This window comes from Myotis lucifugus, unplaced genomic scaffold, assembly GCF_000147115.1.
Source record: "Myotis lucifugus unplaced genomic scaffold, Myoluc2.0 scaffold_89, whole genome shotgun sequence".
Classification (NCBI taxonomy): Eukaryota; Metazoa; Chordata; class Mammalia; order Chiroptera; family Vespertilionidae; genus Myotis; species Myotis lucifugus.
The window spans coordinates 1,306,986-1,319,448 of NW_005871137.1; the positions used below are offsets into that span (position 1 = coordinate 1,306,986).

At 52.0% G+C, this 12,463-nt stretch overlaps 1 protein-coding gene across 6 annotated transcripts; it reads left to right on the plus strand.

Annotated features, from left to right (window-relative positions):
- The first annotated feature begins 1,747 nt into the window (after positions 1–1,747).
- Positions 1,748–9,940, plus strand: NR4A2 (nuclear receptor subfamily 4 group A member 2). Of its 6 annotated transcripts, none has more exons than XM_023756109.1 (8): positions 1,748–1,962; positions 3,532–3,775; positions 4,450–5,137; positions 5,933–6,062; positions 6,450–6,613; positions 7,466–7,668; positions 8,051–8,229; positions 8,376–9,940. In XM_023756109.1, exons 3-8 carry the CDS (start codon positions 4,463–4,465, stop codon positions 8,630–8,632), a joined length of 1,608 nt encoding a protein of 535 aa, XP_023611877.1. In that variant the 5' UTR covers positions 1,748–1,962; positions 3,532–3,775; positions 4,450–4,462; the 3' UTR covers positions 8,633–9,940. The 6 variants fall into 6 exon arrangements, with proteins under 6 accessions (XP_023611877.1, XP_006091321.1, XP_006091324.1 ...); XM_014457994.2 differs by having other exon boundaries at positions 1,749–1,962; positions 4,272–5,137; XM_006091260.3 differs by having other exon boundaries at positions 1,749–1,962; positions 3,646–3,775; positions 4,272–5,137.
- The last annotated feature ends 2,523 nt before the right edge of the window (positions 9,941–12,463 follow it).

The window sequence follows — 12,463 nt, forward strand, 5'->3', positions numbered from 1 at the left end:
CCCCCTTTAAACCCGGCGGGCCGCCCAAACAACGGGCCGCAATTTCCAACTTTTGGGGGGAAACCCTTAAGGTTTTACTTAGTCCCTGAAAGCCCCGCCCAAAAGAGATGCGGCTTCCCGGGGCAGCCGCAGGGCACCCGATGGCTTCTCCTCCCCACCTCTGGGGAGCAGGGGGCGGCGGGGAGCGGGCGAAGGCGGGGGTGCAGATTAGAGCTGGGTGGCTCCGAGGCGCGGAGAGGTCCACGGCGCTGGGGCCAGTCCCGGGAACACCGGGAGGGCGGGGGCGGGGAGCTGCCGAGGGCCTGAACGGCTGGAAGCTCGCCGGGTGGAGAGAGGAGAGGCGGCTGGAACCCCGCGGGCAGAAGGAAGAGCCCCCGATCCCCCCGCCCCCGATCCCCCCGCTTCCGTCGCCCCAGCCTCTTCTAGCCCCACGGGAGAAGCCCCCAGAGGGCCGGCCCAGCTCCGGCCCAGGGACCGGCCCGGGGTTGGGAGAAGCGGCACTTCCTTTGCTAGAAAGCGCCTTGCCCCATCGGCGCGGTGGGGGGATGGACTTGCCCGGCGGAGTTGGCGGCGACTCGGAGGGCCGCGGGGTGCCGCGTGCGCCCAGAGCCCACACTTCTGGGAGGGCGGCACACGGTGCTTAGCGGAGCCACCCTGCCCCCTCCTCCCTACGTTTTGTCTTTCCTTCTTGGCTCTCACGCTGAGGCGGTCAGAGCCCTGTGCTTCAGAGGAGGGTCCATGTATTTACTTAAAACTCGTGGAAGGATAGGAGGTGATGGGCACCGAGGAGTGTCGAAAGTACCCAAGTTAGCATATGGTGAGGAAAGCGCATCTATCTTCCAAAGGCGCACCTGTTGCCCTCTGCTCGGCTGCATTGTCTGCGAAAGGAACGTGAACGACGCCTCTCTCTGGATTTTGGGGTCCCCAAAGGGCTGGATCACTCCTACATGATCTTTTACACTACGCTCCCCTCTCCACGCCACGCACAACGTCCTACATCGCACGTGGGCACTGCAAGAAAAAAAGGGAACACAAATAAGCCCCTTCCACCTTGGACTGTGTGTGTGTAGAAGGAGCAGGTGGGGGCGGAGGAGGGCGGGGGGAGAATATGAATATTCCAGAGGAGGAGGCGGCGGCCAGGGACAGGGAGAGGGAGAAGAGGAGGATGCCCTGGGCCAGGGAAATCCCACCCCCATGGCCTGAGCCCTCGGAGCGTGCCGCGTCCTGGGACATCCGCTCGCCCTCCGCTAATGGAGATGACGATTGTGCGTTCGTGAGGGTAGAGCGCGGTCAAGGCACAGCCCTACCTGCGGGTCCGGGTGCCAGCTGCCTGGCCCACACCAGGGTTCCCCTCCGCCCGGGCTTTTGTTGCACCTTCCCTCCCGTGTGAGCGGCCGGGCGGCCGCAGGGGCGCGGGGGGCTGGGGGGGGGGGGTGAGATGTCGCCCCTCTGCGGGCTGAGCGGGCCAGAGTGGAGAGGTCACACTCTTTCGGAAAAAAGCACACACGCACCCCAAACACCCACGAGCTGGGCCACCAAGGTGAACCCAGAACGGTTCCCACCTTAACGTCGGCCCTGCTCGTGACGTCAGGTCGGAAATATACCAAAGCGAGCGCCGGCCAGGAGTCCGGGGAGCGCGGCGGCGCGGCGATTGGGCGGCGGGCTCTGACGCGCGCTGACGCGCGGAGACTTTAGGTGCGTGTTGGCAGCGGCGGCGCGAGCCACATAAACAAAGGCACATTGGCCGCCAGGGCCAGTCCTCCCGGAGGCTCGCGCCCGGCTCCGCGCTCCTGCTCGCCGGTCCAGCCGGCCGCCTGCCGCGGCTCCCTCCCGGCTCTCGGCGCCTCGGCTCCCCGCGCCCCTGTCGCCCACCCCTCCCCGACCCTGCCCCCGGACTCCCAGGGGAGCGACACTTCGGCCGAGTTGAATGAATGAAGAGAGACGCGGAGAACTCCTAAATGAGTAGGTGCCGTCCGTGCGGCTCGCGGTCTTTTTTTTTTTAAATCCTTCTTTCTTCTTTTGCACGTCTCTTCCTTCTGCCTCTCTGGTCTAGGTTCTCTGGAAGTGGGCGCCAGAGGCGCGGGACGCGAGTGGGGCGGGAGGATGGGGAGGAGGTGCGCGCAGCTACAGAGGGCATTTGTCCGAACACCGGCTTTGGCACCAGCGGGGAGTTGGCTCCCAATAGGGGCTGCCAGGCTCCTGGTTGGTGGACGTGAAGGGAGACTCGCATAGTTCGGGGAGCCGTGGGCTTGTCCGCGGAAATCAGTGTGCTGGAAGTTTGCTCTTAGTGCGAAACTGAGTGTGGCCTTTGGACACGGAGACTCCAAGTCCTGTATCTACGGGGGTCCGGACGCTCCCCACCAAGTGACAGGGAGAGAGAAAGTCCTGGAGTTTGTGTGTTGCTTGGGAACTGTGTCACCGTGGCTGGCCAGGGTGCCAGTGTTTCCTGGGTATTGTTGAGTAAAGAGAGGGGTGGGGAAGAGTATCCTGTTACTAATTTGTGTGAAATTTCTGGTTTGATATATGCCGCGCTTGTGTATGTGAGTGTGTCAGAGACAGACAGACGGAGAGAAGATGTAGAGAGTACAGTTATGAAGCTGTGAAGTAACGCGGTGGGTAAAATGTCCAGCGCAGGCATATTTCTCAGGGGCCGTGGGGGTTGGAGTCTAATGTCTTTCCACTTTTCCTGGTTAGCCTCCTTCCCCATTGAAGCAAGATTCTGAGGGGGGGGGGGGCAAGGAAAAGAGAAGGTGTAGATGTTTGACTTTCTTTTTCATTGTTAATAAGATCATCTATGCTCTAGAATGCCTTCCAAGTAGGGACATCTGAAAATCACTAGGATACAAGAATGCCTTGTTCCAGCAAGCGGGCAGACCAGGGCAGGCTGTATAGGGGAGGTGTTCAGTTTGGTGTGTAGGAAAGCCCTTCTAGCAGGGGTGCCGACGCCCGATAAGCAACATTGCGCTCCCCCTGCAATTGACCTAAGATGCTTCTGGAAAAGTAGGGTCTGCTCTTCCCACCCCTTGGCCATTAAAGACGTTGAAAGATAAGTTTCTTGGAAAACTACGTGCCAGTTCACCTGTTTCCCCAGTCTCAGTGCTCTGTCAAAAGCACATTCAGATTACCTTCAGGCTGCCCAGGCCTTGCTCACTAACATTTTGTAACTCATAGGGGTGGAGGAAGAGGTTTCCTTATTTTATACTCTTGACCTCTACTTTCTTCCCCACTCCCAAAAGAAAAGCCAGTTTCACCACGGAGAAAAGAAAAATCAGGAAAGGTTCCAATGCTGTATTTTATTAAACTCTAGTTTCCTCTTCTCGGGTCAGAATTAAACTGAAATGGAAATGACACTCCCCCATCCCCATACACCCTACCAAAGGGACCAATTTATTACCTCCTAAGAATTAAATAAGTACACGGGATGCCTTTGGTTCTCCAGAACCCTCTCTCTGCAAGGACTTACACAGTGCAACGGGTGGCATTTTCTGTTGTTTTCAGCCACCTCTTTCACACCTTCCTTTTCGCTGCTAGGTTTCCAATGAAACAATCGCGGGAGGCATAGAAGGGCCTGGCCGGTGAGTCTACAGATGCTGGGCTGACTGTGTCCGGAAAGGCCCCCTGAAGCTGTCTGTGTCTGTATTTCAGGGAGGAGATCTGACAGGCTGGGCTCTCCAATGCTTTTCTAAAAATCTTGGAAACTTTATCCTTCATTGCTTTACGACACTGTCCACCTTTAAGTTCCTTGAAAACGCCTGTGCCTGTAACTCGGCTGAAGGTTAGTGCACCTTGATTTCTTTCTCTCAGCCCCCCTCCCCGCCCCCCAATTCCCTAAATATCAAGACCAGGGGCAATGCGATCTTCCTCAGCAGAGCTTGTAACTTAAGGTTTTCTAACCCGTCGCCTTCGGAAACAACTTTCTGCTTGTGCAGTTCAACTTCATCTCTAGGATGAGCTTGCTGAACCCGAGCTGCAGAGGGAGAGGCTCATTGGAGCTGGGTTGTCCAGGAAAGGGGGTCGAGGGGGGAGGCGTTTGAAAAGAGCCGGGGAGACCCTCCATGGCTTTCCAGCGCTGGGTCTTTATTGAATCAGCCTTTTCCGTGCCCCGCACTGTCTAGCTCCGCAGCCTTCGCGATCCCCGCCCTTCCCCTCGCGCCCCTCCGCGCTCTCTGACCGCCGCGGGCTGCCGGTGCAGCTCCAGGTGAGCCCGAGCCTGGGAGGAAGTGTTCAGTTGACCAGGCTGAGTGTACATTATTCCCCTGTTTCATTTCCAGCCATGCCTTGTGTTCAGGCGCAGTATGGGTCCTCGCCTCAAGGAGCCAGCCCCGCTTCTCAGAGCTACAGTTACCACTCTTCGGGAGAATACAGCTCCGATTTCTTAACGCCAGAGTTTGTCAAGTTTAGCATGGACCTCACCAACACTGAAATCACTGCCACCACTTCTCTCCCCAGCTTCAGTACCTTTATGGACAACTACAGCACAGGCTACGACGTCAAGCCGCCTTGCTTGTACCAAACGCCCCTGCCCGGACAGCAGGCGTCCATTAAGGTAGAAGACATTCAGATGCACAGCTACCAGCAGCACAGCCACCTGCCCCCCCAGTCCGAGGAGATGATGCCGCACTCCGGGTCGGTTTACTACAAGCCCTCCTCGCCCCCGACGTCCGCCACCCCGGGCTTCCCGGTGCAGCACAGCCCCATGTGGGACGACCCGGGCTCCCTCCACAACTTCCACCAGAACTACGTGGCCACCACGCACATGATCGAGCAGAGGAAAACGCCCGTCTCCCGCCTCTCCCTCTTCTCCTTTAAGCAGTCGCCCCCCGGCACCCCTGTGTCGAGCTGCCAGATGCGCTTCGACGGGCCCCTGCACGTCCCCATGAACCCGGAGCCGGCGGGCAGCCACCACGTTGTAGACGGGCAGACCTTCGCGGTGCCCAACCCCATCCGAAAGCCCGCGTCCATGGGCTTCCCGGGCCTGCAGATCGGCCACGCGTCGCAGCTGCTCGACACGCAGGTGCCCTCGCCGCCGTCGCGGGGCTCCCCCTCCAACGAGGGGCTGTGCGCGGTGTGTGGCGACAACGCGGCCTGCCAGCACTACGGCGTGCGCACCTGTGAGGGCTGCAAGGGGTTCTTTAAGGTGAGCAAGGACAGGGGCGGAGGAGGCAGGCAGGGGCCCCCTACAGCCTGGAGCCTCGGTGTGCGCGCTCCGCCTGGGTGCAGGCAGCTCAGCTCCCGCTCGCCCCGGAAGGTTCTTTTCCCGGGGTCCGCAGAGGTGGCGGTGGGGGCATCCGGGTGCCTGCCTGAGAAAAGAAAGCGGGGAGACCCCGAGACCCGGAGACCCCGAGATCCGGGGTCGCATCCCCCGCACAAAGCCGACCCGGCAGGCCTCCGCCCCAAGTTGCTGGAGCGCGAGTTGCGAGAGGGTCATTTGCATGTGCGCAGAGCCGTCTGTTCTGTTCAGATTGAAATTGGGTAGGACAGAGAACCGTGTCTGAGCTAACCAAGTGGAACAGAATTCCCTATGGTCAAATTAAGTGATCTCTTTATTTCGCCATCCTGATTGAATAATCTTATCATTTTAAATAGAGAAGGTCTCCAAGGAATGTAAATAATATGAATGCCCACGGATTTGTATTTACTGAGCGTCTCCTTCTCCTTCTCTTGGCATATAAAACACAGCAAGGAGCGGCAAGGTTAGCTCAAATGTTAACGCTATCAATTTTCTTCTGTAACATGCCCTGGGGGAGGAAAAAGAAAGGAAAGAGAAAGGAAAAGGAAAAAAAAAAAGAAAGAAAGCAGTTATGTATATGTGTTTGTTTGTGGCAAGGGAGTGTAGACCCCAGTCTTTCAGAAATTGTTCCTGGATTCCTTGGGTTGCTGGCTTTTCAAGAGAAAATTAATTTTCGGCCTTGGCTGTCTTTTTGTTTTGCAGCGCACGGTGCAAAAGAACGCAAAATATGTGTGTTTAGCAAATAAAAACTGCCCAGTGGACAAGCGGCGCAGGAATCGCTGTCAGTACTGCCGGTTCCAGAAGTGCCTGGCTGTGGGGATGGTCAAAGAAGGTAGGTCCGGGCGAGCGGCCCACTCCGCAGTCTGTGCCCTTGGGAGAGCGCTGCCCCCCCTCTAACCCCACTTTCTACAGACAGAGCCAGGGGTCTCCCGGCCCCCCCACCCGCGTCCGGCCTCCACACGGGCAGCTGCCAGCTTGCCCATCCTGCCCTAGAGAAAGCCGACAGGCTCTTCTCGTCTTTTAACTATACGACCCATTTGGAAGAAGACGTAAAACAGCCCCGCGTTTTTTATGCTTCTCGCCAGTAAAGGCTTTACAAGCAGTGGGGCCCAGTGCCGCCCGGCCGCACTCCCCCCAGCTGCAGCCACCCCCGGGAGGGGCCGAGGAGGCAGCTGGGTCCCCCTAGGCCGAGCGACAGTAACCGGCTCTTTCTTTGCAGTGGTTCGCACGGACAGTTTAAAAGGCCGGCGAGGTCGTTTACCTTCCAAACCGAAGAGCCCACAGGAGCCCTCTCCCCCCTCGCCCCCGGTGAGTCTGATCAGTGCCCTCGTCAGGGCCCATGTCGACTCCAACCCGGCTATGACCAGCCTGGACTATTCCAGGGTAAGATGCTGGAGGGGGGTATCATGTGGACAAACCGACAACTGGGCAGGAACCCTCCCCACTCCCATCACTAACCCCCAGACTCAGGATAAAAGGAGGCAAGCAAGACTGTGTGCTCACAGCTCTGGGGAGAGCCACAGGAGGCGGGCAGACCCACAGACAAGTGTAGACAGGAGGGCAGTGCAGCGGAAGGAAGAAGTGCTAGGCCAGGGTGGTCAAACCTCTTCGAGCCCCTTTCCCACCACCACATACTCAGACGCTAATGCCTCTGATGGCCACACCAGAGGCTGCGTGAAAAGCCCCCCCAGAGATGCTTTAATCCTCACCCTCTCCGGCACCGTCAGGGTGGGGGCTGCCTGCTTGGGGGTCGGGGAAGGGAAGGACAGTGGGTCCGAGGAATGGCAGTGGGGGATCAAGTGGTCAGAGTCTTCTTTTACGCCAGCTGTGAGGAATGGGAGGGCTTTAATTGGAGGAAGTATGTCGGGCAAACTTAGAAGTCACGGCAATTTTATTAAGATTTGCAAAGGGCGCCTCTGCTCGAGACCCACTCTGGGACTGGCATGAATACTAACATGTCAATTGTTTTGTGGAGATAAGAGTGAACGTTTCCCAGGGCTGGATGGCACTGTATTTAGTCTGTATGGAAATGGTAATTTACATATTTAAAGCAGCGACCTCATAGCACCATCCCTAATTGAATTAATTGCCCCGGAACATCTAATTTCCTTACTGGTCAGAGAGAGGTTTAATTGTTATAAAAACCTGGCTCCACTACTAGGAACGGGGTTAGCAATTTCACGGGTTATATATTTTAGAGAACCTCATTAAGTGCTTTTTAAAATGAAATTCCAGTTCCAGGCGAACCCTGACTATCAGATGAGTGGAGATGACACCCAGCATATCCAACAATTCTATGATCTCCTGACTGGCTCCATGGAGATCATCAGGGGCTGGGCCGAGAAGATTCCGGGCTTTGCTGACCTGCCCAAAGCCGACCAGGACCTGCTTTTTGAATCGGCTTTCTTAGAACTGTTTGTGCTGCGATTAGCATACAGGTAACTGAGGAAGCAATCAGGGAGGTTGGGAAAGAAGGAAGAGAGCAATCAAGACAAGAAAAGAAAGAGGGAAAAGGAAATGAAAGGAAGGAAAGAGAAGTGGTCAGAATAGGGGGGAAAGAGGGATAGGATAATAGAAAAAGGTAGAGAAGGGAAGGAGTGAGCCCAGAAGTCTTGGATGAATGTCATGGAGGTGGGATAGGGGGCGTTCTTGATTGTTATGAAATTGAACCCTTTCAAGGTCCACTGGTCTACATTTTATTAACTCTTCGGTAATTAGGTGCCTCTTAAATCCCTCATTTATTGCTCTTCAAGTAATTAGTTGTTTAGCTTTTCTCTCTCTCTTTTTCTCCCCTCTCTCTCTCTTTGGTATTAATTGCAGGTCCAACCCAGTGGAGGGTAAACTCATCTTTTGCAATGGGGTGGTCTTGCACAGGTTGCAATGCGTTCGTGGCTTTGGGGAATGGATTGATTCCATTGTTGAATTCTCCTCCAACTTGCAGAACATGAACATCGACATTTCTGCCTTCTCCTGCATTGCTGCCCTGGCTATGGTCACAGGTCAGTACCATAAGCGCAAGGCTCTTCTCCAAAACTGTCCAGCAGGATTTGTCCCAGTCTCCCCTTGCCTCCCATCTTCCTGGGTTTTGCCAGCTAGCTAACTGTTTTCCCCATTCTTCTCTTGTTTCTGATTGTGTTTTCTGCAGAGAGACATGGGCTCAAGGAACCCAAGAGAGTGGAAGAACTACAAAACAAGATTGTCAATTGTCTCAAAGACCACGTGACTTTCAATAACGGGGGTTTGAACCGCCCCAACTATTTGTCCAAACTGTTGGGGAAGCTCCCAGAACTCCGTACTCTTTGCACACAGGGTCTACAGCGCATTTTCTACCTGAAACTGGAAGACTTGGTACCACCGCCAGCAATAATTGACAAACTTTTTCTGGATACTTTACCTTTCTAGACCTCCTCCCATGCACTTCAAAGGAACTGGAAAGAACACCTAAAACTGTCCAGAGGGGGCAAGTCACAAGGGCAGAGATAACCCCTTGAGCTGTCTCAGCTCTAGCCATCCCACCCCTTCCATAAACCCCCAGCCCCTTGATCCTTAAAGGAAAACAAAAAACAGAAAACAAAAACTGTTGCTATTTCCTAACCTGCAGGCAGAACCTGAAAGGGCATTTTGGCTCGGGGCATCCTGGATTTAGAACATGGACTACACACAATGCAGTGGTATAAACTTTTTATTATCAGTTTAAAAATCAGTTAAATGTTCAGAAGAAAGATTCCTAATGTATGATGGGAAATGTTTGGCCACATTTGGTTGTTGCAGTTAAGAGAAATGTTACACACACACACACACACACACACACACACACACATCGTAAGGGGACCCATAAGTATTGCCCTTTAAAAGACTTCAAAGTTTTCTGCTGTAAAGAAAGCTGTAATATATAGTAAAACTAAATGTTGCGTGGGTGGCATGAGTTGAAGAAGGCAAAGGCTTGTAAATTTACCCAATGCAGTTTGGCTTTTTAAATTATTTTGTGCCTATTTATGAATAAATATTACAAATTCTAAAAGATAAGTGTGTTTGCAAAAAAAAAAAATATAACTACACAAAAAAGGGACCAGCATGTTGATTCTAGGTTGAAATGTTATAGGCACTTGCTACTTCAGTAATGTCTATATTATATAAATAGTATTTCAGACACTATGTAGTCTGTTAGATTTTATAAAGATTGGTAGTTATCTGAGCTTAAACATTTTCTCAATTGTAAAATAGGTGGGCACAAGTACTACACATCAGAAAATCCTGACAAAAGGGACACATAGTGTTTGTAACACCGTCCAACATTCCTTGTTTGTAAGTGTTGTATGTACCGTTGATGTTGATAAAAGAAAGTTTATATCTTGATTATTTTGTTGTCTAAAGCTAAACAAAACTTGCATGCAGCAGCTTTTGACTGTTTCCAGAGTGCTTATAATACACATAACTCCCTGGAAATTACTGAGCACTTTGAATTTTTTTGTTTTTTTAATGTCTAAAATTGTCAGTTAATATATTATTTTATGTTTGAGTAAGAATTTTAATATTGCCATATTCTGTAGTATTTTTCTTTGTATATTTCTAGTATGGCACATGATATGAGTCACTGCCTTTTTTTCTATGGTGTATGACAGTTAGAGACACTGATTTTTTTTTCTGATAAATTCTTTCTTTGAGAAAGACAATTTTAATGTTTACAACAATAAACTATGTAAATGAACAGAACTTGGTCTTCTTTCTGGGTGAGGGAAAACATAGCAATATACAATAGATAGAGTTGGAGTTTGATTTGGGATAGGTCACTTATTCAACACCTGAGTTTCAAACTGACAGCCTAGATTCTACGATGCTGGCAAAAGGAACTGGTGGATTGAACTAATTTCCAGAGATTTCAGTGCAATATTTTTCCCTAATCAGCATTTTCCATTGTGGCAACCTACATTTATCAGAAGCAATCGAGAATATCTCCACTCTTCTGTTAAGTTTGCTGATAGGTGCAGCTTTCAGAGGGAAGTTCAGGAGGCCAAGCAGCTTTTGAACTTTTGCAAGGTCCAAAGTCTTGTCAAGTTTTTGTCTGGCACGATGTTTAGGAAATACCTTATTAAGATTCAGGAAGTCAACATGGATGTGAAGTATGTTGTACTTAATCTCTCGGATTTTTCTAATTCTTCTACTTAACACTTGTAAAGAGTCGGTGGAAGGACAAGCATTCGGGGCCCTTTGGGCCTTGAGTCAGTGGTCTTTGACGTAGAACTGTGAAGAGACATTTGTAGTTTTATAATAATATTTCACCTTAAAAGGTTCTCAAATAAATAATAAAATATCCGTTTGTCAGGTCCCCGGTCTGGTATAAGTAAGTTATATCACAACCTCTAGGATTCCACAGCCTCAACTTTTATCAAGAAAGTAACTTCATGCTGTAGAAGCCGCTTCAGTCCGAGCTGCCTCTCAGCCCGGGCCCTGCGCAGCTGTCCACTGAGTTTTGCCTCAGGACAGCTGTGACTTCATAGAGAGCCGAACATGGGGACCGCCTTCTCCACTGACCCCGGGGAATTCCCGACCTCGTTCGGGCCACTGAAATTTCCAGTATTATTGTTCTTAAAAAACAGAGTTAGAACAGTAACTTACCTTGAGACTCCTCAGGTTATTTTTACTTTGCCTCCCCGCCCCTTTAAAAAGACGCGTTTTGCGGGTGGGTTAAAGAGAGAAAGCAGGTGGTCTAGTCATTGAGGTGGTTTTTAGGAGTGGCGTTTCTCTGCAGTTAACCGAGGGGCAAAAGTGGGTGACCATATAAGCGATGAAATATAAGCGACATGTTCGCTTTCCTGGCTTTGTTGAATAGATGAGGCTTGCCTTTTTTATTGTCAAAACTTCCCCAACCAAAGCCGACACTAAAAAGCAGAAAGAACGCTCTTTAGAAATGCTGCAAGTCTGTAGAGCCGTCAGCCCTCACCTCCCAGGTGTCTGTAGCCAGACAATGACTTTCCGACTCAGAATCCCCGAGAGTTGAACCCAGAAAGGAATTCTGTTGCTGGTTCTCCCTCAAGGAAGCCGCTGTGCATCACCCCAGGCCGAGGTGCCAGGTGGTGCGCCTCTCTCCCGAGACTTTGGGGTGAAAGGAGGGAGGGGTGGCCCTCTCCCAGTGGCCGCGTGCGCACGGCACCGCCTCCGCATGCATTCAATTGTCAAACCCAAGTTGCCGGGTGGCTAGTGCTTTTCTGCTCCACAGTTACTGACTCGCTTTCCAACTCCAGGCTGAGCATCCAGGGAGTGAGGGTTGTGAGCCTCGGTTGTGAGCCTCGCACGCATCTCCCCTGGATCTGCTGAGAAGCGCGCCGCTGAGGACTTTTCCTGTCCCAGTCTTTCCAGGGGTAAAACTCAGGAAAAGCCACAGACACGCTGCATTGCAAAAGCGAACCGTCGCATAAAACTTCTTTGCAAAGAGGAAAACTTTATGATGGGGGCTTCATTTCTCACTCCTCTCCCAACGTCCTTTTAAGAATGTCAGTTATTGTGTATCGTTCCAGCTATGAAAATACATAATCATTGTTCCGAAGACTTGACCATACATTTTTCAGCTCAGGGAGAAGGTCTAATTTTAAATCTTCACGGTATCTAGACCCACTTTGAATGGTTGCTTAGAACGCCCTGACTTTATGGAGAGATGCCCTTCATTCAAAGCACAAAGCTGCACTACCACCTACTTGTTGGGCTCTGACGACCGCAGCGGATTCCCTGGGTGCCCAGGCTGCTCTCGTCCTGGCCTTCCATTTTGGGGTTGGGGGTGGGGGTGAGGGGTCTCTAGTCCTGACTCTAACGAGAGATGCTTGGCTCAGGGAGCCGATAGCATCCTGCGATGACAGCGGCGCCCAACCACCCTGTCCCTTGTATTTCTTTGTGGTGCCTGACTCCATCCCTAGAGGGTCTGAGTGCCTTCTCCACTCAAAATACCCTTCCTGAGTCTTACGGGGCACGTGTTCACAGAGTGCAAGGAGCCCGACCAAGAGACGGAGATATCCTGCCAACTTAAGAATGTCACTTGAATGTTCAATTTCGCTTTGGCCGGAGAATGTTTTGGCTTTGCGGGCATCAGTGCGTCCACGCGGATATCCAATTAGCCAATTATTTTAAACCTACTCGGCAGCGGTGAATACGTTCAAGATACAAACAGGTCTGGGAGGGAAGAGTTGTATTTCATTGTCCTATTTTAATCACAGAGTTTTCCGCTACAGGATCCATTCCACC